Source organism: Dromiciops gliroides, chromosome 4 (genome assembly GCF_019393635.1).
Source record: "Dromiciops gliroides isolate mDroGli1 chromosome 4, mDroGli1.pri, whole genome shotgun sequence".
NCBI lineage: Eukaryota > Metazoa > Chordata > Mammalia > Microbiotheria > Microbiotheriidae > Dromiciops > Dromiciops gliroides.
In genome coordinates, this window is record NC_057864.1 from 451,627,951 (window position 1) to 451,647,264 (window position 19,314).

The window sequence follows — 19,314 nt, forward strand, 5'->3', positions numbered from 1 at the left end:
ACTCCTACAGTTTTGTTTATTTAACACTGTCATGGCTTTATTCAAAACACAGTTGCACAAAAGTAATAACTTCAAAGTTTTTTAGGAGAGAAATTCTTAGAGGACTTAACACACTATATACATACTGCCTTAAAAAGAGCATTAAAGTGGGACAAAAACCTCTACAAAATATAAAACCCCCCTCCCTTACATATTTGCATGAAAATACCACCCACCAAGCAAAGTTTTAGAAGTTATTTGGAGGCTCTAGGTATTACCTTTTAAAATAAAAAAGAACTGTAGTAATTCTGATTGCACAATAAGATGATTGATTTTTTTTTAAATGTAGATTAAATTTTAAAACAGGTGTTTTAAAAGCCAAAAGTTATACACGGAACTTAAGAATGCAAAGTGCCCGAAATGCTGCATTTCAGCTGTTAAAAATGAGTAAACTGTTAGTCAAGCATCACATCACTCCACCAACTCTGTCCCAAGAATTTGATTTCACTTAACCAATCAAGCTTTTTGTTAATTGGACTTCTCTACAGATAACTCTGCAATTATACTCCTATGGGAACCCCAGAGTTACTAGTCACATTCTTTGAGCCCCAAGGGGAAAAGAAAAAAATACATACTATCTTAAGTAATTTAAATGTGGCCCAATAGAGAAGAAATATATGACTTCAGAGAAATGGTCACTGTTTGTCGATGATGTTTTCTTAAAGGTTAAAAAATTCAAAACTTATAGGAAAAAAATTCTTGAGATAGTCAAGATTAATAAAAAACCGTTGTCTTGGAAAATTGAGTCTCCATGATAAAAAACAGGGAATATATTGCTCTATTTTTTTAAATTTAGAATTTATATAAAACATGGAAACTTAATAGGAAAAACATAGAGGCACACATATACAATTGTAAAGTTTCCCAAATTCTTTTCTTTACAGAAATCCATTTAAAAACAAATCTTTAGTTTAAAACCAATCTAGTTTCAAGGATTTTTGCCAACTGCCTAATACATGCCATTCAAATGTTTTAAAAGCTGGTTATGTTTCCTAAGGATGGGAAGAATAATTTAAGGCTCTATTCAGGAAAATAAAATATGCTTTGCAGATCTCTAGTCTGCAGCGTCCAAATCTTGATTCAGGAATCAAACGTTAAATGTGAAGTCTATCCACGGAAAGAATGCCTCATTAAACATTCACAGGCAGCTAGGGGACTCTGAAACTGCTTCAGGATTCCCCTCTGACTTCACCCTGATACAATTAATGCACAATATCAACCAGGAGAGATCCAGGGTAAGCAGAAGCTCTTGAATAAAGTTATGTGGATAATCATGTCTGTATTTGAGGCAATTTTAGTCAATCTTCTCATTCAGGGGTAGTAGCCTATGAAAAATCTAAGCAAAGCAAGAAAAGATGGTTGAGGGAAGAGCCTAACATTTTTGCTAGATTTCCTCAAATGCAAAGCTGACTGTCTTCCATTTGGGGAGGGTAGAAATCAGAAAGGGCAAGTTAATGGCTAAAAGAGCAAACTGTGTACCTTAAAGAATCCTGTCAGGCCATGACTTGTAGCCTAAACAAGAAAAGGGTCCACATACATGCTCAGAGCTTGGAATACATGAAATTTTCTTTTAAACACAAAGACTTAAACAGCTACGTGGTTTGAGACAGGTTTCGGCAGCCTCTCCGACAAGAAACTACAGAAATGTTATTACTGAACAGAACCCTCCCCATTCTGCTTCTGATTTAATTGTGTAACCTTAAAAAAAAACCTGTTAGCATCGAAAAACTCACTATCTACTAACTAGGCCTCTGGCCGGCTCTAAAGAATATAACCAACTTTTTCATCTCAAAGAGAGACTGTTTACTTCTCATATTACAGCATATAACAGCAACTTTGATTTCAACTAGTTTATAAATAACTTTAAAACCATATGAATGAAATGGACCATACTACACCCGTGGAAAACCTGCCCATATTTTAATTGTGAACTAATTATGACCAAAACATTGAGCTTGAGGAAGATAATTAAGATTTCAAATGAACTTCTAGGGAATTTGAAATGGGGTCAATCATTATATAGGACTGATTTTCTTTTTCTATATACTGTATGTAATCACTAACAGGCTAACAAATCTTATTTGGAATGATAAAAAGGCAAAAATAGTTAAAACCACACCTTTCCTATAAAAAGTTACATGTTATCTTCTGTAGGGACAGCATGGTACATAAAGAAACAAGAGATGGACAAGATCACTACTGCAGAATAATACAGTCTGGTCCATTTAATCATCATCTTCTTCTCCTTCATCTTCAACATCTCGTTTTCTCTTTTCTCCTTGAACACTTTCTTCTTCTGAAATAAACGAGGGAACTTTGAAAATATTCGGAATTTTACAAAAAGGACTCAAGGCATATTAACCTATAAGCTTAGTCTAAGGTCAAAAGGAAGTTGTATAAGATCTCTCAAATTACTGCAATTAAAATTTATTACAAAATACTTAACAGATTCTGAAATAATAAACTCAGGCAGTTCCATTATGCACCCTTGTGGTCAAATCATGTAGGACATTTTTTAAAAAGTCTCATTGTTGAAATTGTTTTGTGACTGAAAACAAACACCCAAGTTTAACAGATTTCTATAGAGCTACAAATGAGGCCCAGAGATAGTTAAGCTTAACAACAAGCTTTATCAGTTTAACTGTTTCTTTTTGCAGGTCTAATAGAAAAGTCTGAGACACACACACACACACACACACACACACACACACACACACACACACACACACACGATTTTCTAACAGAACAGTAATTTCTTTCATTTAATACTTAAATTTGCAATCTAATTTCAACCACAAAACCAGAAGACTGACTCCTCCTTCCCAAAAGGAAAAAGACAATAAAAAACTTGAAGTCAAGATTCCTTCTATCTTCCCCATTGGTTTTTAAAAAGTAACATTGATTTTGTAAAACTCTTGAATAAAACTTTTATTGTTAATTATATTTGAAAAAATTGCTCTTAAAAGGATTTATATACCTTTTAAGGAGATATTTAAAGGTAGGCATTTAAGCTGAGGAAAGATGCAATAAGATAATTACAGCAATTTTTAAATTAGTTACACTGAGAGATCTTAAAGTGGTTAGAAAACCTTACCTTCTTCTTCTTCTTCATCTCCTCCTTCTTCAACATAGTCGTCATCATCCTCATCATCCTTAAAATAAATCATCCCAAAGTAACCAATTAATAAGCATTTATTAAGCACCCACTATGTGCTAGGTACTAGGAATACAGAGAAAAAGAAGCAGTTCCTGCCTTCAAGCAGCTTAATTCTAGCAAGGAGATTACATGCACACAAAGAGTTTACACAAAATAAACACAAATTAAATGAGAGATCAGGAAAGGCTTCATATAGAAACAAGAAAATGTTATAACATGTTAATTTCTGAAAGTAAATGCAGGAGTCAGAACTGGTCAGAAATTGGTCCTGGCTATTCAGTCATTGAGACATTAATCACTTTATATATTAGGAATAATCTTGACCTATATTGTGAAAGACAATTAAGAATTAACTGTGTAAAGTACCTTATTAAGAATCATACAGAGGGGCAGCTAGGTGGCGCCGCTGGATAGAGCATGGGCCCTGGATTCAGGAGTACCTGAGTTCAAATCCGACCTCAGACCCTTGACACTTACTAGTTGTGTGACCCTGGGCAAGTCACTTAACCCCAATTGCCTGACCAAAAAAAAAATCATACAGGAGGGGCAGCTAGGTAGAACAGTGGATAGAGCACCGGCCCTGGAGTGAGTCAGGAGGACCTGAGTACAAATCCGGCCTCAGACATTTGACACTTACTAGCTGTGTGACCTTGGGCAAGTCACTTAACCCTCATTGCCCAACCAAAAAATTTTTTTAAATCACACAGGAAAACACATAAGAGTCACACAATCAATGGAAACAGAATCAGTAAATAACTATTCCTTTAAGTACCAAATTTTATTTCCATTTTGGAATAAAAAGGATAACTCCCTTGCCTTCTTAAACAATGACATGCAGGGGTAGCTAGGTGGTACAGTGGATAGAACACCAGCCCTGGATTCAGGAGGACCTGAGTTCAAATCTGACCTCAGACACTTAGCAATTTACTAGCTGTGTGACCCTAGGCAAGTCACTTAACCTCTCTCAGCCTCAGTTTCCTCATCTATCAAATGGGACTAGCACCCACCTCTCAAGCTTGTTGTGAGAATCAAGTTCAGTAATATCTGTAAAGTGCTTTGCAAACCTTAAAGTACTGTGTAAATATCATTTATTGTTATTTTTGGCTATTTGGGGTACCCAGAAAGATGGGGGCAGCTAGGGCATGGGCCCTGGATTCAGGAGTACCTGAGTTCAAATCCAGCCTCATATACTTGAAACACTTACTAGCTGTGTGACCCTGGGCAAGTCACTTAACACTCATGGCCCCTCCAAAAAGGAAAAAACAAAAGACAACATACTGAAGCAACCATGGGGATGTTACAGTAAGATCAGAGAGCAAACAGAAGCTTGAACTAAAAAATAAACAAAAAAACCCACCCAGTTTTCCCACTATATTCCACCTTTTACAAATTTCAGATACATAGAAAGGAAAAGAAGAAATATAAAGACATGGCCCAACTAGGTACATTTCATTGAGCATACAAAGTTTAGCTAAGGGATACACACCTGATTGCTGAGTTTATAAAGGCAGCATTGGGCAACTGAAAGAGTCTTTGCAATCAAAGGGTCTGGGTTCAAATCCTAACTGCCCACCTGCTATGACAGAAGTGATAAACTTGGGGAACAGAATGGCCTTATTTTTTGGACAGGGACAATGAAAATTTATTTGGCTTGACCACTCATGTTTCAAGGGTTTGGTTTTGCTTTTCACCTCACTCCTGCCACCACGGTGGGAAGTGGGAAGGGAAAAAATGGGGTACAATGGTGAAAGCACTGAGCTTGGAGTTAGGAAGGAATTCAAATCCACCATCAGATACCTACTAGTGGGTGTGACTCTGGGAAAGTCACTTAACCTGCCTGCCTGAGTTTCCCTATATATAATATTGGGATAATAATAGCACCTACCTCCCAGGGTGGTGTGAGAATCAAAGGGAATAACATCTGTAAAGTGTTTAACATAGTGCCTGGCGCATAGAAGGTGCTTAATAAGTCCTTATTCCTCTTAATCAAAGTAGTTGTCTTTCTGATATTAGGTTAAACATTATAATTTGGTCATTATCTATGAAACTTTCAACAAAAACTAGGCTTTCTTCAAAAACATAAGTTATACACTCTGGTCAACTTCTTATCAGCAGAAAATAAAATGCTTCCTTGTTGATGCTCATGCGTACCAAAGATATCACTGTTTCCAATTCTCCTAAAGCCCATCATATACATTTTAATTCCCTGTATCCTAAGAGCAGCTGAAAGAGATTGGAAAGGGAAAAGGCACTCAGAGAAGAACTATTAATCCAGCTGGACTTCCATTCCCTTCTCAGACAAGGCTGCACAGCCTCTTGGAAGCTTCCACACTTCTGGCTTCCCAGAAATCAGACTTTATTTTAACCACTGAGAAAGCCTTTTCAGAAATGAAAAGCATTGCTGGTTCATTCTATTCTTAGGCCACACTTACAAGTGCTGATCAAAAAGTTGCAAGTATTCTATCTCAGATTTGGTCTTACCCATGTGAAAATGTCATTTTCACCTACAATTTTTTAAAACAATAGAACTCAGAGTTGGTACTCATTGGGACAACAAGGTGTTTATTGGCAAGAAAGATAACTTTCCAGAGCATTTATAATCTATAAAATACTATTTGCAGAAAAACTAAGATAAATCTAGAAAATAAGCACCCCTTTCCTCCCAAATAAATGCTAGGTATGTAATGAAAGCTTAGGGAAAAGAGTAGTTATCGATGCTAATGTAAACTGAGGTATTTTACTGCTAAGGAATGGTTACAATTCAGCTTGGTCAAGTACAATGAAGAATACCTAAGATGCTGAGGTCTCATTTTCTACTGCTATATACCATTTTAATTCATTCCATAATCTCAAGCAAATAAAATCTATTTTTCTGCACCTGTTTCTTCATTTAGAAGTGTTTCCATACGTGCAGGCATGTAGATTAAATTATATATAACATTATATAGACCATTAGCAAGTCTAAAGAGATGGTAAATGTTACCATCCTGTCAGAATTTCTAAAGGTCATGCAAGCATTATAAGTGCCAATTATTAATCTTATTTAAATCTTATGTTAATGAGATGTGGCATATGCTAAAACAAGCATCTTGACAGGTATCAAAAGAGAGAGAAGGTATAGCTTAAATGTTTTGCTGGTGTCCACAAAGTGTTACAAGAACCAGAGGAAGGCCTATATGTCAGATGGGTCCTTTGCAAAAGAGTCTTAGAAAGAAATGGATAAGAATTGAGAAAGTATGAATGGGCTGGGACCTGCCCCTAAACAATGAGGTCATGAATCCGCTGGAGTTTATTTTCAATTGAAGAAATGGACTGTGAATTCTAAAAATTCAAGTAAGTTCACAACGTGAAAAGAACTTTTTACTTCCTAGAGGCCAGGGATTGTGTCTACTTAATTCATTTGGGGGGGGGGGGGGGTTGCAGGCAATGAGGGTTAAGTGAATTGCCCAGGGTCACACAGCTAGTGTCAAGTATCTAAGGCCACATTTGAACTCAGGTTCTCCTTAATCCAGGGCCTTTGCTTTATCCACTGCACCACCTAACTGCCCTCTTAATTCACTTTTTACATGATGCCAAATACAATGTTTTTTGGTGATGGTGAAAAATTATTGTTTACCTGAATTTCTTCCTTCATTAGGTATGAGAGACCCACCTCCTCTTCTTCTCCCTCCAAATCTGAACCTGCTTCATCTTCATCTTCCTCCTCTTCCTCATATCCTCCTGGTGGACCTGCTTCATCCTCCTCTTCATCTTCATCTTCTTCATCATCTTAAAGAAAAGTAAAAAGAATGGGTAAACAACAGGACAACTGCCACTTGCCAGCATGATCTACTAAGCTCTAATTCAAGTATGTCAGAATTGGTATATTTAGGATAGAGCACCGGCCCTGGAGTCAGGAGTACCTGAGTTCAAATCCAGCCTCAGACACTTAACAATTACTAGCTGTGTGACCCTGGGCAAGTCACTTAACCCCAATTGCCTCACATAAAAAAAAAAAAAAAGAAAAAATGGTATATTTAACATTTTCTTTTCAGAATTCACTATTTGACAAAAAATTTAATTCCAAGACACTGATTCAAGCTAATGTGACACTAATTCTGTGACACTTCAAGTTCCTGACTTTTATCACATTAACTGTTTCCCTACTATCAAAACTCTACTGTCAAAAACAAAAACTGTCTCACTATTAGCAATAAACAGTGTCTCCCACCCCCAAATGATCTGGTTAATATTTAATTCATCCTTTAAAATGCAAACTTTCAAAAAATCTCCATTTTAAGGCAGATACTCACACCTATACAAATATTATTTTTTAAATGACCTCTGCATTAAAAAAAAGGCTTTTAAAAATCAGCATATTTTTGCCAGCATTTGGTGCCACAGCAATAATACAGTTGTTAGTATGTTATTTATCAAGGAATTTGGGAGACTGAAGGCCAATACACTGATTTTCTAGTGGTTTTTTTTTTTTTAATTTTACTAGTCCATCTTTTCACACCCAAGCCTCCAAGCAAATGCTAATTTGCATGGCTACAGTGAAGGCTATATTTAATGCTATTTTATGAATGCTTTTGAAAAAGATTACCCTCTTCTTCATCTTCTTCCTCCTCTTCAGAATCTGGTGCTTCATTATCTTCCTGATCAAATCCATCTAGATAGGTGATTTGTTGAAGTAGTTCAAAAATACTTTCTCTATAATCTTGCAGGTTTGTGATCTCACAGTTAAACAAGTCAAGGCTTTTCAAGCTTTTAAGATTTTGCTGAAAAGTCAAAGTTAAAATTTAAACTCAATTTTAAAATATCATACTATCATTTTAAAGTACTACTGAACTAAGACATAAATCCAAAATGGTAAATTAGAAAGAGCACTGTACTAGGAGTCAGGACATCTGAGTTTGAATTCTAGCTCTTGCATAATTTTGGACTAGTCACTTAACCTCTCTGTGCCTCAGTTTCCTAATTTGCAAAACAGGAATATCAATATTTGTAACACCGATGTCATGGGACTACTGTAAGGAAAGCACTATAAATTATAAAGTGCTTTATAAACAAGATATAGTTTACACTCATACGTAATACAAAAAGGTTGCATGGCATGTATAATGAATGGAGAACTGACTTTCGAGCCAGTAAGACCCACATTTAAGTCCCACCCCTGACACATACATGTATCCCCAGGCAAGTCTCTTTACCTCTCAGTAAATCAGACAACTCTCTAAGCCTATAAGCTGCAGAGAACATGCTGACCTGCACTGGTAGGAGTTTACTCTCCTTCTTGAGTTCCCTATACAAATGTTATCACAGGTAGAGTTCCCACCTAATAATAATATTCACAAAGCACTTTATATGTCATCTAGTGTGGTAGCTGAGCAATCAACCTGGGAGATAGATCAGGAAAACTGGGATCAGTTAAATGATTGGTTAAAAGACAGGTTAAGGCTCACAAAGCTATCAAATGACTGAAGCAGGATTTGAACTGTCTAGTCCAGTGTTCTACTCACTACTACACCTAGCTGCCTCAGCACTAATGCCTGGCTTGATTATCTACCAAATATGCATGTACATGTATAAACTCTACCTCTCTCTCTAACTAGATAGGTAGACAGCTGGCAGGCAAAGCTGAGACCATAGGGCTTGTTGCTCAAAGACCAAACCAGATAAGAGAAATAAAATGCTTTGTAAACATTAATGCTTGGGAAAGACTTATACAAATGCTTTAAGGTCTCGAATGTTATTTATAAACAGCTCAACAATGAAAATACTCATTTTCAAACATGAGTTAACATAACATTTTTCTGATTATTTACAAAGTCACAGCCAACCCTTAGCATAATGTAGGGAAATCTAGCTACAATCTTCTTCTTTCACAAGATGACTAATATAGAAATATGTTTAATGTGATTGTACATATGCAACCTATATCAGACTGCTTTCCATCTGGGGAGGAGAGAAGGAAGGGAGGGTGGGAGAAAAAAATTTGGAACTAAAAATCCTGTAAAAACAAATGTTGAAAACTATCCTTATATGTAACTGGAAAATAATAAAATACTTTAAAAACACAGATCACTCACCAGCAACATCATCAATATTTTTCCCATATCCTCCCATCTGATACCTCAAAATTAGCAAACCATGAAATAAAGGCCCAAAGGATGGGAAGACAAAGAAAATCCAAATTATATCCCCGACCCTAAGAGTTGACTACATCTCTCTACTGAATTATGTTTTTTCTGGATGAGAAATCCAAGAAATGTTCTAATATCAATATATAAAAAATTCAGAAATTATAAAAGGGAGACAAGTGGTAATTATCGAGCTACTGATGCTCAGTTGATAAATAATGTATGTAAAGAACTTTACAATTTGTAAGGCTTCATAAAAATATCATCAATTATGGTCATATACAATTCCAAGCAGAAAAACTAATCAATTTAAAAAGTAAATTCAACTGAGGCAAAGTTTTACACACCCTTACTTACCAGAGCTTCTACTGTGCTGAGATCTTTGATTTTGTTGCCACTCAGATTGAGGTAGGTGAGATTTGGACATTTTTCTGCCAGGACCTCTAGGCCCCCAGAAATAACATTATCGCTAAGTTCCAACTGTACAAAAAGGGGAGAAAAGAGAATGGCTATGACTGAGGATATATCTAAGGCAAACTTCACAAACCACTTAAAGAAAAAGAATTGACAGTCTTCCTCGAAAGAGATGTTGAAATAACTACTTTCCAGACTTTTTAGATTCCCCACAGTGCCTTGCACATATTAGGTATTTGTTTAACCGACTACCTAAATTAACGCTGCAGAATCCCTAATAATCAGGCAGCTCATAGCTAAGGGATTAAGCGTCAACTGTTATATTAAGGTTTCATAGCATCAGTTAGTTCAGGGAACAAGATCTGTCACATTTTCAAATCCATTCACTGGGTTCTAGAGGATTTAAAGTTAAAAGAACATTATAAACAATACCAGGAATTAATACATTAAATAGCTAGGTAGACAAAAGCTTTTTTCCCCCTACTTTTAAGCAATTCTAATCAGCAGATAGACCAATAATTTAATTGAGTCAAAAGTACTGTTACTAGAATGTCTGGTTCTAGAAACATGCTGCTTCCAAGGGAATAACTCCAAGTGGACGTACCTTCCGGAGTTTACTCAAGCTGGGGAGCCGAGCCAGGGAGGTAAGGGCCACATTGACCATGCTCAGAAATTCTAATTCTTTGAAAGTATCATTGAGGCCCTCAATTTCCCCATTGACGGAAGGGCAGTTATCAAGGACTAACTCGGTCACCTGCGTGAGAAAACACATTCATGATCCTTCAGTTCTTTTGGTAGACTACTCAACAGTAGGATTCCTGAATCCAAACAGGTTCAAACCACCCATTGTCTAACACACAGCCTTTTCATTCTGACAGGGATGGAGGACAGTCTAAAATCACCTTTTAAAATGAAGTAAGAGTTGCCAGCTTCCTCTGAAATCCTAGAACTGAAAAACAAAATCTTCAAAAAGAAGAGATCAAGTCAGGTCCTTTCAGCCAATGACCCTGACAGTGCTTTGCTTTGGAACCGATCCAGCTGCTCTGAGAGAAGATACTTGGTAATTGTAAAACAGGAGGGGATCCTGCCGCTCAAAAATCACCACTGAACTCAAAACGACCAAAAAAGTATGTCTATAAAGACACAGCCATAATTTCACTACTCCAGACAGAGCACTCAAAGTTATGTTAGGTCTGAATTTTGGTTTTCCTTTCCCCCAAATGGGTGAAAAGGCAACCCAAGGTGGGAGAAATGGAGGGGGAAAAAACACAGCAGTGAAAGGTGAAATTAATTTTAAATCCTCTTTTTGGTTTGCAAATGTCACCACTCATCCCTAAGAAAACTTAAAAACCTTGTTACCCTTCATAAGGAAAGATTAGACACGGCTCTTTTCCAGAGCCTATGCCAACTTTCAAGTGAAATTGGACAGTTCAGGCGTCCAAGCCAAACAGTAGCAGCCAGAACAACACACCCTTGACTGACTACTAAATGTTATTTACTCCTCTCCCCCATAATTGGGGCTTCCTCCTTTCCTCCTCTCCCCCGCAGGAGGAGCAGCATCCACCTCTAAGGTAAGTTATTGAGTAACCAAACTTTCTGGGGTAGGTCTGAGTAGACTTTACTTTCAGAGCAGCCCAGGGCTCTTTACAAGCTCGATGCAAAAACAGGTTAGAATCGTTCTGTTGGCTAGAAAGCAGTAAGGAAGGGAGGGAAGGGAAAACACGGGCTAGATCAAGTGGACAACTTTACTCTTCTTGAAACTAGCAATTCACTTAAATAAACTGCTACAGGAGGTATCCGTGTAGAGGTAAAATGATGCTGAGGAGGGAAATGGTTTAACCCAGGTCATAAGCGGGCATCCACTTCTGGGGGGGGGGGGTGGGAGGGTGTTGTAAACATTTCTGTGATTATTTCTCTTTTTTTTAATCAGATGCTTTTTAAAAGCGGTTCGTGCGCTTTCAGCAAGCAGGCTGGGGCAGCCCTGGGAGCGGCCAGGATTTGCTTCGGCCTCTCGGCCCGCTCCCATCCGGCCAGGTGGGGCACAGCCCGCGGCAGCCGCGGCCACCCAAACACAGAAAGTGCCGCAGCTGCTGCCGCCGCGCTCGGGCTCGGACTCGGCACACGTTCCCCGAAGCACCCAAACTCCGCCTGGTCCCAGGCAATCTCAGGTGCAATTGTATGTGACCGAGCTCTCCCCCAAGTGGCTACGAACTGAACGCACGAGCGGCCGGGCTCGGCACAGAGGCCACATTCTTGTCGCTTCTCTGCTTGATCCCGGGCTCCGGCAGGCTGGCCGGAGGGAAGGAGAGGGCGGCGGGGAGAGGGCGCTCGCCGCTACCTGCCAGGCTGCATGGCGGGCACCGCATGTCTCCCGTGACCTCCCCGTCGCCTCGGCCCAGCCCCCTGGCCACCCCCCGGCGGGCTCCGGACCCCGGAGGAAGGCCAAGGGTGAAAACGGACGGGCCGGACGCGGTGCCTCTCCCGCTCGGCCACGGGGGCGCTTCAGGGAGCGGAGCCCGGCGGAAAGAAGGGGGACGTCCCCAGCCCGCCCCCAACCCTGAAGAAAGGAGCAGGCGGCCGGCCACCCCGTCCGCTAGAAGAGAAAGGAAGAAAGTGCCCCGTCCTCCCCGCCCCGCCCCCAGCCCCTCTTTAATTAAAGAGGCATCTGGAAAGTCCGGGGATTCAAAGAGAGTTGCGCCGAACCCCTTTTAGAAGCACAAGGGCCAGCGTCGCTCTGGGCACCGCAGCCAGAGCCCCCAAAGTTGGAGTGACTCCACCGCCGCCGGCAAGGTGCAAGCACATTTTAGGACCCGGAAAATTCCTCCCCTCCGGCTCTGTGGAGGAGGAGGATGGTTCGGGAGTCACCCCCCACCATCCCTGTCCCCTCCCCCTCCGGCCAATGCGGCTTCTCCCAAAACTTAATCGATGTCAGATAAAACCGCGAATGACCCAGATTCTCCCCAAGAAGGGCAGTCGGCCGGAACCCCACCATTCTGCACCCCCCCACCCCAAACAAGAGAGTGGAAACGTGCCGAGGGTGGGCGCGAGGACCTTGGGAGCCCTCAGGGGGTGACAAGCACAGCCCGGGCGGCTGGCGAAAGGGTAGGGCACCCAAATTTCGGAGACGAGGCACCTGGGAGGTCTAGGTCCAGTATCGACGCCTTTACGATCTCCTTTCTATCTTCCTAACACCACCCCCCCCCAAAAAAAGAAACCACCCCAGAGTTGGCTGGAGTAGTTGGTAGAACTTCTCCGGGGTTCTGATCGCTGGGGGGGATGGGGGGCCGAGGGGCGCGCCAAATGTAGCCGCAGCCCTCAAGAGGGGAGGCAGCAGCAGCTGGTTCCCCACCAACGTGGGGTAGGGGGGTGGGGGGACAGAGGAAGCACAACTCACAAGAAAAAGGGGGGTTAGGGATGCCCCCAAAATGCCCCCTGGGAAACAATCCCCTCGTCTATCTCGAAGAAAAACAAGATGGTTTTAAACTTAAACATATCCCTCCCCTACCTCATGTGGCTAGTAAATTTCTTGCACCCCCCCGCCACCACCCAGACCCCCCAAAAGCCGTCCCTCAAAAGGGGGGAGTATGGGGGAAGGGGGATTGATTTATCTCACCTCCTCGGGGGCTCTGTTCCTTAACTCCAGGTTAATCTTCTGTTTCATCTCCATGTCCTCCTCCTCCACCACCACCACCACCACTCACACTCCTCCTTTCCCTTCCCTTTCCTACCACCCCCAACCTCCAAATAAAAAAAAAGGTTAGGAAATGAATGAAGAGCTATAGGAAGGGAAAAGATAACACCCACCACCACCAGAAAGGGGTGGGGGAATGAGAACAGCAAATGGAGTCAGAGGAGTTGGGACTCAAACTCGGATGCCCCCACCGCCCTCTCCACACACTCGCACACACGCACACACACGCAGTTCCTTCCCCTTCAATGGCTGCTCAGCTACTGAGCCTCCATGACACAGCGCAGCCAACCCCCTATCTGAAGCCCCACCCAGCACCTCAATGTATTGGTGGAGCCTTCGGGGACTCGGTTGGCCAATGGACAATTTAAATGTCGATCAGTCTTCTGGGCGGGGTGAAGTACGACAGCCCATGACCATTGGCTACAGTTGAGCGCGCAGTTAACTCAGATAGGTACAAAAGAGTGTCCGTCTAAGGGGCAATATTTTGAATTCCGGTAGCCCCCCTCCTTTTCTTTGTGTGCTTGGCGCGCTTTCTCTAGGCACCCAGACCTTTTTTTTTTTAAGTGCTAAAGGAAGGGAGATTGTCATTCTGACCAAGTTCGCTAAATTTTGTCCCAACTTTCTAGTCTACTAGTAGAAGAGACTTAATAAGCAAGGTGCTTTTGTTATCGTAAACCTTTGCCCCCGGCCATGCAGAGCGGGAGTGAAGAGAGGATGCAAATATGTTAAATGTATCGTTATTTGCATTTATTTTTTGCATTCCCCACCCCCCTACTCCTTGAGGAGCAAAGGTGTGTGTCACAGTGTTTGCCTTAAAAAAGATTTACAGACATAATTTAACGAAAAACATGAAAATGTGTGCGATGTAAATACAGTTGGATCTCTCCAGAGCAAAAGATTTGGGAAGAATTGTAGCTCTCTTGTATACAGGTTAAATAGAGGTTTTGGGACAAGGAAATAAAATTCCTAGCCTAATGACTATCACACCGTGGGCCTAAAAGAAATGACTTTGTTCTGCTTCCTCCCTTTTAGTGAGGTTTCCATGGGAATTTGTGTCTGAGGTTGGATGGGGGAGATGGGGGCGGTGGGAAGGGTATTTAGTATATTTAATTCCTATATTAAACCACGTGGGGAAAAGTGTGAAACAGAATGGGGAATCACATACAGGATCGGTGGAGTGTTTTAAACCTGAAAAGGGGTCTTCATACTCAAAACGCTAAATTAAATTTTATAAATAGAATTTCTTTGTTATGTAGCTTTCTCTTGAGCATGGGATTTTCTTTTTCACAGGTAATATGAATGTCAGTTCTTCCTATAGAACTTACCCACACAGTTTATTTACATTTTTCCCTAAGATGGTCATTTCTGAAAACACACTTATTAATTTTAATTATGACTTTCCTAAATTATATATAATATATGTATAAAGTTTTGCATATTGTAATTTAATTTTCCTAAACTCTAATACATTTTTTCCAAAAAACTCAACATCTCCAAAACTGAAGTCATCATTTTCCCCAAAGTACCTGTTCTTCCAGACTTCCTTATGTATGTTAATATTGTAGTAGGTTTAGGCTTACCACAGGCCAACCCTAGAAACATCCATCTCCGGATAGCTGTTGAATCACTGCAATGTGCATGTAGCCTAGGCAGCTGCTGCTGGGGAGAGGAAAGGGAGAGAAAAAATCCATCTTCCTCACCTTAAGAGACCCAGGCAACATGATCAACAAATTGGGGAAAGAGATAGTTGGAAAGACTTTGTCATCTCCTCTTAATCTGAATTAATAATCCTCTTTGAAGAAGTCCCCCGCCTGACATCATGGGGATCCGAGGATCAAGACTCTGATCTCAGGCGCCTTTTAGTAAGGGCCCAATAGATCATGTGATCAGCTCCATCACCCCATTCTTCCAGCCATTCAGACCTTGGTATCATCTTTAACAGCTGCCTATCCCCTGGCTTTCACATCCCTTCCTCCATCTCAACAATTCTACCTCTCTAATATGCCTTCCATCTTCTTTCAATTCCCATTGCTACCACCTTCGTTCAGAACCTTCTTGTTTTTTTATGTGGAGTAAGGCAACAACCAACTAACAGAAAGAAGTCCCCTTCTCTCTCCCTTTTTCCAACCTATTTTATACAATAATACCAAATTAATCTTCTTAATGCATAACTCTCCTTACTTCAAAGCAATACATTTACACAAACAGAAAGATCACTTCTGGCTGTGTTGATCAGAGAAAAACTTCATCAAGGAATCAGCATTTGACCTGAACCTCTCAGTTCTATATTTCTACAGAGGAGATTATAGGGATGGGCTTGTTGAGTATTCAGAGAAAGGAGAGAATATTTCTGTCTGCAAAGGACAGATAATTGGTAAGGCCAATTGCTTAAGGCCAATAAAATCTGAATTTCTCAAGATTAGCATTTAATACCCTCAATAATTTAACTGCCAATGGTAGAAGCAGATGACTGCTATGTGAAACTGTTTTAACCAGAATTCAGTTAAATCCCACAGATATTTATTCTTTTAGATGAGCAAAATAATATATTAGTGTTATGGGATTGGAACATGTCCCAACCCCATACCATTAGGAATTAATTTCTGTTATAGTTAGTTGTGCCCTGCTTTTTGTGACCCCATTTGGGGTTTTCTTGGCAAAGATATTGGAGTGGTTTGCCATTTTCTTCTCATTTCACAGATGAAGAACTGAGGTTAACAGAATTAAGTGACTTGACCAAGGTCCCACAGCTAGTATCCAGGTCTTCCTGACTCCAGGGCTGCCACTAGGAACTCAGGATAAAAAAACCAGAAATAAAATAGCCCTGCTATCAAGGGGTTTACATTCTACTGTAAAGAAATAATAGATACACAGATGAATATAATGGTTACTTCAATGGTACAATGAATCTATGATCTCATTGATGTGGGGTTTTTGGTGGTACACATTCCAATTTAGCCACACTAGAAGTATTGACAATTGGGACAGTCAGCAAAAGCTTCATGGACAAAGTAGCACATGAGGTAAGTTTTTTTTTTTTTAGTGAGGCAATTGGGGTTAAGTGACTTGCCCAGGGTCACACAGCTAGTAAGTATTAAGTGTCTAAGGCCAGATTTGAACTCAGGTACTCCTGACTCCAGGGCCAGTACCCTATCCACTGCACCACCTAGCTGCCCCTATGAGCTAAGTTTTAAAGGCAGATAAGTATTCTGAGAGGTATCGGAAAAGAGGGACTACATTTCAGTCATGAAAGATGGAGTATGTGAATTCAAGGTCATATGTGGAAAGGGAATGATGTGAAATAAGACTAGGAAAGGTAGAATGAAACTAGATTGTAAAGGGTGTCAAACACTTGTCTGAGAATTTTGTATTTTATACTCAAAGCAACAGGGAGTCACTGAGGATTTTTGAGCAAAGGCATAGTTAAACCAAGTGCTGATATTTGAGCCAAAAAAGAAAGAACAACCAAAGACAGAGGACTGAAGGTAAGGAAATAATAGGATAAAATAATATAATTTCCATTAGAAATTATAGAGAGCTTTAAGGTTTGCAAAGTGTTTTACAAGTATTATCACCAGGGGTGGCTACGTGGTGCAGTGGCTAAAGCACCAGCCCTGGATTCAGGAGTACCTGAGTTCAAATCTGGCCTCAGACACTTGACACTTACTAGCTGTGTGACTCTGGACAAGTCATTTAACCCCCATTTCCCCAAAGAATAAACAAACAAAAAAAAACAAAAACAAGTATTATCACCACAACAATTTCGAGAAGTAGGCACGGTTATTCCCACTTTTCAAATGAGGGAACTGAGGCAGACAGTGATTTGCCCAGGATCACATACCTAGTGTCTGAGGTTGAATAGGAACTCTGGTTTGTACTTCTCAGTTTCTCACTAATGTGACTGTAGACAATTCATTTCACCTCTGGCCCTCAATTTCTCTTTTGAAGAAATTAAGCTAGATGATCTTGAAAGGCTCTTTCAGCCCTAATGGTTATTCTAAGACCTCTGGACAGCCCTTCACGCTGTAACCCTTTTCTTCTTAATCCTGTGAGAAATGGGTAGTTTTCTCCTCTCAATGTGGATATAACAGTCAGTTGTACTCCCCCTGACCTGTTTGTAGGACAAAGGTCTCAGATCCCCTCCTCCCCCTCAGGTTAGCAGGTCACATGGTTCAAGGAGCCCTGGTCTCAATAAGGTCCACTCCAGAGTTGTGTCCATATAAGGAAATATAAGGTCCACTCCTGAGCCATGCTCATACAAGGAAGAGGGGTGGGAATACTGCCTTCCGATTAGCTAGCTTTTGCACGTAGATTGTAACCCCACCAGTGATGAAAAAGGGGAGGGTCCATTGGAGTTAGGAACTAGGGCATAAAACAGGGCCTTTGAGCCCCCTTTCTGGGCACCCGCTAGTTGCACACTAGGGTTCCTCCTTCTCACGAGAAGAAAATAAATCCTTTGTCACCTCACTGCTGAGTTCCTGAGAATTATTGAGAAGAGGATGGATTTTTCCCTCACAATCCTCTTCTGTCTAAGTTTTCAGGAAACTTAGTCTCTCATGGTTCTCCTCCTACCTATCTGACCACCTCTCCTCTGTTTCCTTTGCTGGATCTTCATGCAGATCACACCCTCTAACCATAAGTGCCCCCCAGAGTTCTATCCTAGGTCCTCTTCTCCCACTATACCGTTTCATTTGGTAATCTCAGCAATGCCAATGGACTTAATTATCTTTATGCTGATGCTTCTCAGATCTATCTATTTTGCTCTTAACCACTCTGTTGACCTCCAATCTTGCATCTCCAACTGCCTTTCAGGAATCTTGGCCTGACTGCCCAGGAGACTTCTTAAACTAAGCAAAAAGAGCTCAAGAACTTTCCCCACTAAAACCTCCCACATTCCTAATTTCCCTATTATTGTAGAGGGTATCAGTATCCTCATCCCTCAGACTCCTAACCTAGGTGTCATGCTAGACTCCTCATTATCTCTTGTCTGTTGTTGTTCAGTGTGAGAAAATAATTATTAATAATGAATTTCTTGAGGAGACCCAGAGATCAGTTTCAATCCTTTCTCCCACCTCACTCCAGAAAGGCCAGCTCCTGCTGGACATTCGCCCAAGACAGCTAAGTGGTATAAGTGGATAAAGCACCAGTCCTTGATTCTGGAGGACCTGAGTTCAAATTCAGTCTCAGACACTTGACACTTACTAGCTGTGTGACCCAGAGTAAATCACTTAACCCTCATAGCTCTACAAAAAAGCCCTCACAAGCCCTACCCCACCCCCACCCCCAGCAAAAAGAGAGAGATTAGCCCAAGAGAACAAAGGAAATGGAGGTTGATTCTTTTGTTTAGAAACACCCCTAGATGCTGGAATTTGCCCTTTTGTATACTCTTTAGACCAAGTCTGGTCAATCAATAGAACTGAATGATGCTATAACCAATTAGCTGTGATCAATGTATAATGGACTACCTCCCTTGGCTCAGAATCCTGTATGTAGGTGTGCATAGGTATATGGTCTGAAGACCTGAGACTAGTGGGGAAGTTAGGGAGACATTTGGTTAATTCTTTACTGGTATATATGATATTAATTAATAATAAATGCTGGGGCAGCTAGGTGTCGCAGTGGATAAAGCACCGGCCCTGGAGTCAGGAGTATCTGAGTTCAAATCCGGCCTCAGACACTTAACACTTACTAGCCGTGTGACCCTGGGCAAGTCACCTAACCCCAATTGCCTCACTAAAAAAAAAAATAATAATAATAATAAATGCTTACTGCCAAAAAGAGTGTAATAGTCATTAATATATAAATAGCAATCAATAATTTTAGAAAATACAGTAGCCACAATAATTTAAGAAACACATCAGTTGTGTCCAACTCTTCCTGACCCCATCTGG

The 19,314-nt window shown here is 40.7% G+C and overlaps 1 protein-coding gene across 4 annotated transcripts; it reads right to left on the reverse strand.

The window, feature by feature from the left end:
• Positions 1-224: 224 nt before the first annotated feature.
• ANP32E (acidic nuclear phosphoprotein 32 family member E) lies at positions 225-13,703 on the reverse strand. 4 transcript variants are annotated; one of them, XM_044004183.1, is made up of 7 exons: positions 13,346-13,698; positions 10,337-10,486; positions 9,676-9,798; positions 7,782-7,956; positions 6,849-6,964; positions 3,134-3,191; positions 225-2,335 (listed from the first exon to the last, which is right to left on the reverse strand). In XM_044004183.1, the coding sequence occupies exons 1-7, from the start codon at positions 13,397-13,399 to the stop codon at positions 2,265-2,267; spliced, it is 747 nt and encodes a 248-aa protein (XP_043860118.1). In that variant the 5' UTR covers positions 13,400-13,698; the 3' UTR covers positions 225-2,264. The 4 variants fall into 4 exon arrangements, with proteins under 4 accessions (XP_043860118.1, XP_043860117.1, XP_043860119.1 ...); XM_044004182.1 differs by having other exon boundaries at positions 6,813-6,964; positions 13,346-13,696; XM_044004184.1 differs by lacking the exon at positions 10,337-10,486 and having other exon boundaries at positions 6,813-6,964.
• Positions 13,704-19,314: the final 5,611 nt, after the last annotated feature.